The sequence below is a fragment of the Malania oleifera genome, chromosome 4, assembly GCF_029873635.1.
Source record: "Malania oleifera isolate guangnan ecotype guangnan chromosome 4, ASM2987363v1, whole genome shotgun sequence".
In the NCBI taxonomy this organism is placed as follows: Eukaryota; Viridiplantae; Streptophyta; class Magnoliopsida; order Santalales; family Ximeniaceae; genus Malania; species Malania oleifera.
In genome coordinates, this window is record NC_080420.1 from 62,991,133 (window position 1) to 62,995,164 (window position 4,032).

General features: G+C 39.5%; 1 protein-coding gene across 1 annotated transcript; it reads right to left on the reverse strand.

Annotated features, from left to right (window-relative positions):
- Positions 1–1,409: 1,409 nt before the first annotated feature.
- Positions 1,410–3,321, reverse strand: LOC131154074 (uncharacterized). Its single transcript, XM_058106576.1, has 5 exons — positions 2,942–3,321; positions 2,657–2,844; positions 2,435–2,531; positions 2,038–2,250; positions 1,410–1,961 (listed from the first exon to the last, which is right to left on the reverse strand). Exons 1-5 carry the CDS (start codon positions 3,042–3,044, stop codon positions 1,633–1,635), a joined length of 930 nt encoding a protein of 309 aa, XP_057962559.1. The 5' UTR covers positions 3,045–3,321; the 3' UTR covers positions 1,410–1,632.
- Positions 3,322–4,032: the final 711 nt, after the last annotated feature.

Genomic DNA, 4,032 nt, shown 5'->3' on the forward strand with positions numbered 1-4,032 from the left:
AATACTATACTTCTTTTTACAGGTTACTCATTCTATGTACAAAAGACATTCGGTTATAAGCAAACACAATGCCTTGAACAAGTTTGATTCGTGACATTATAATAAGATTATCCATTTTTTTCACTTAAAGGGATAATTGTTGTTCTAATGATAAATTTATGACTTTAAAAACTACTTGTTTTGGTTGGAATGTTTGAAAATGAAGGAATAAGTGTTTGGTTGAGAATAAAAGTTGGCATATCTTTAAGATCATACATGAGACACACTCCTTGCTTAGTTAATATGAATTTTATAGGACATCTAATTTTGAAAAGATGGATATGGGAGTAGATCAATTGGAACTTGACGGTAGTAGTGTCAATCGATCGACCACCTTCAAGTATGTTTGTTGTTATGCAGCATAGTTACTTTCTAGTACGTGATGGCCATTGGAGAGGGTAATATCCATCCTTCATGTCTTATGGGCATATATTAAGGGTTTTAGAAGAAAATAGCAGGAAGTCTTTCTTGTTTTAGATGCAAAAGTAGTGGTGGGAGATACCTCTAGGAACCATTGGAATTTCATGCTTTCTTAGCAGAAACTTCAATTAGCTGGCATATGTTGCTAAATGTGCCCAGCCTGCTAGCAGGCACTTCTGCAGGGACACCCTCTTTTGGTCATATTCTCTGTAGATACAACTTCTCCCTTGGCTTACAAGCTAAGGACGAATGCTTCTTCAAATTAGTATAAATGGATGCTTTTCTTTACACACACACACACACACTCACACACACACACACACACACACAAATTAAAAGATACATTCTTCTTTCTTTGAAAAAAAAGCTTCGTCAATTGAAATGCTATTACTTACAAAATCTAATCATTCATATTATTATTTTTTTTTTATCCAAACTAAAGCAAGGAGCACATCATGAAATCCTCCTTTTACTTTTCTTTGATAACCTTGATTGTTGAATAAAAGGAAGAAAAAATGGAAAGGAAATACATTATTGGAAAAAGTGATGGTAGTGTTTACATTATATAACTCAAAATCCTATTAATTTTCACCATTTGCGGTCAAAAGAAGAAAAAGTTCTCCCAAATATATTAGAAAAGCTTTTACTAGATCCAGGGGAAACCCCTTGTAGTGCAAAAAACAGCAATATCATTCGCCAATTTCAAAATCTTGTACGTTTAGAATGATAAATATGGCTCGATCTTTAGCACCCACAGTTGTATATCGATCGATTTCGTGTGCATGTAGTGCAGCGAACGTATTCAGTTAAGAAATGGCAAATCTATATATTTCTGATAACGCACCAATAATAAGTTGCTTTTAGACCATTGCCGTTTTATTTCCACAACCGAAAAAAAAAAAACAAGAAGACATTTAAAGGTTACATGTTAGACGACGACACAATATATATAGCTTTTAACACCTCTTGATTTCTCAATATATTCACACACACACACATATATATAGAAGAAGAAGAAGAAGAAGAAGAAGAAGAAGATTTCATACATACATATATTCTATGATCTGGATGTCTATACAATTCAAACGAGCTAGATAATTATGATACTAGTTCAGCTCGATGGATGAGAAGAACATAGTATAGTAGTAGATAGCAAGCTGGAAGTAGTTGTGGCTAGCCTCGAGTTCTGATTATGGTGATTGTGCCTCTGCCTTGGGTGTGGATTCTTGTGAGTGCCACCACAGCTTTCCCAGAAAGGCCTAGTCCATGCGCAGAGACGCATGGCCGACAAGCGAAGTCCCCAACTGGATGCCTCAAAGGCCGAGTGGGCGGCATTAGTATCCTCTCGTTTATGTCGTTCAGAGTTACGTCCCCTTCCCTCCCTCCTGGCTTCACAACTGCAAATGGGTACACCACCCTCTTCTTCTTCTTCTTTTTCTTCTGCCTCTTTGTCATCACCATCACCATCATCTCATCCTCATCATCGTCCTCGTCACCACCGCCTAATTAATTCCCAATTCAACAGTAATTATATATTAATTATCAGAGTGAGAGAGAAAGAGTGGGCCGGGGGGGTACCTTCTGCAGGCAAAGGGTGGTTTACAATGGAAAATAGGGTGGCTTTGTCAGAAGCAGAGTTGGTGTTCTCCGGGTCGACCTTGTACGAAGACGAAGAAGAATCAACAGTTTCTGGGGCCAGCATTGCCTCATCTGGTGTTTTAACATCTGTGAAAGCTGCTGCTTCCTCAGCCCTTCCCAGTCTGCAGCTGACCCATGTGTTTATGGGTTCTCCTGAAGTTAACGATACAAAAAGCTATAATAATAGTAATAATGGTATTGATTACTAGAGCATAAAAATTCAAATTCACACTACCTATGATCTATCTATGTAACAACAGTGTTCAAATGAGGCTAGAAAAATTTAAAATATTAAAAAAAAGAAGAATTAAAATTAAATATAGGAGTAGTTCCGGACCTGAAACTTCATCAAGAGTAGTGCTAGTGGTCTGACTCATACAATTAAACTTCTCGGAAAGGTCCCACGTCCGGTTTGAGTTCCAATACCAATATGGCTGTGTCCATGGATGGCGGCAGAATGTATAAAAATGTATATGTAAGACTCTGATAATTAAACGCAAGATGATCCAGAGAGATAGGCAGAGACAAATATTAGCTGATCAAATCAAAGGACCGATACCAGTATTCTTATATCGTTGGTGCAATGATGGTTTCGATCGTCATCGCCGCATAAAAGCAGGGGTCTCCGTTTAGCCCGGCCGCTGAATTCCACTAGTGCATCTTGGAGATAGCCCGTTGACAGATCAGAGTCATCGTCCACAGAAGATGAGAATGCATATGGGCCATTGCTGTTGCTGTCCATTAACGCTGCACATACCCACAAACCAATGTTTCCCATGTTCAGAAAGAATCAAACACACAGAGAGGGAATTAAAGAAGGGGATTGACTGCTAAAAAATGAAACCTAGGGTGGAGGACATGGACATGGACATGGACATGTGTGTGTTGAGAACTCCGAGGCTGTTGAGATCCCAAGCCATGGTGGGAAGATGATCACCGCTGGCCATCTCATAGGGAGGGAGGGTACGGTGTGTCTTGTAGTAATAGCTATAGAGCTAGGTAAGCAGCTAGCCATGATGGGGAATGCTTCTATTTAAGTAGAGGGATGGTTCAAAAAGTGAGAAAATGAGATTATTTCATTAGAAGAAACAAATCAGTCAACCGCATGGAAGGGAAGCAAACACTAGTGGCGTCCTCTCGGGATTCGGAAAGGTTTCTATTTGTCTCCCCATTTTCTCCTTTAGAATTTTGAAGTTAGCTTTTTAGTACTGTTGTCAAAATAATATCTGCATAAACAGATCAAATCATAATGGCCTAAAATTAAGAGGGCATTTATTTCATAAATAAGACTGACTGATTAAGTAATAAAATTCAAGAGAGCACCTTTTATGAAATATGAAATAAAGCCGATTCGCTCCTTAGCGCCCTCTTAAGTTCAGTGAATTAAAATACAGAAAAAGAAAAAAAAAATTACCTATTCTATTCTCTTTTTTCTAAACCTATATTTGTGTGTCTGATCAAATGCGAGTGTGTGGAAACACGCGCGATGTCGCGTGGGAGTATGTGAAGAGGCAAATAATTTCAGGGTTAATGATAAAGAGATGCGGAGGGTAAAGTGTGGACACGCGCAATTCAAATTTCAGCTTTCCCTTTTCTCCTTCCACTTCTGGGCGATGATATGGTTTCCAACCTTTCCTTTCTTTTTGGTATGCTTTTCTGTTGAATTGGCTGTGCCTGCGTCTCAGCACTGACGCTGTTGGGAGTCTGAGGTCATGGTCATCCCAGTTCTACCCACCCCTAAATTTTCCAATCTCTCGGTCGGCCGCTGGGGCCACCGCTGGCGTGCCGGCAGCTGTGGGGGCCACCAATAATTCATGCACAGAGGTGGCGGGCCCCGGCCATCCTCCGGGATTCAAACAATCCAACGCTTTAATTATGATATACATACAAATTGCTTTGTGTTTTGTGAATCAGATGATGGTTGGGGGTAAGCAA

What these genes read in the sequence shown, in the direction of transcription:
- LOC131154074 (XM_058106576.1), bottom strand. Translation starts at nt 3,044, where the DNA reads ATGGCCAGCGGTGATCATCTTCCCACCATGGCTTGGGATCTCAACAGC. An exon ending in GTCCATGTCCTCCACCCTAG is followed by an intron (nt 2,845 to 2,941) that starts GTTTCATTTTTT and finishes GGGTATGTGCAG; the next exon opens with CGTTAATGGACAGCAACAGC. An exon ending in CCACCCTTTGCCTGCAGAAG is followed by an intron (nt 1,962 to 2,037) that starts GTACCCCCCCGG and finishes GGAATTAATTAG; the next exon opens with GCGGTGGTGACGAGGACGAT.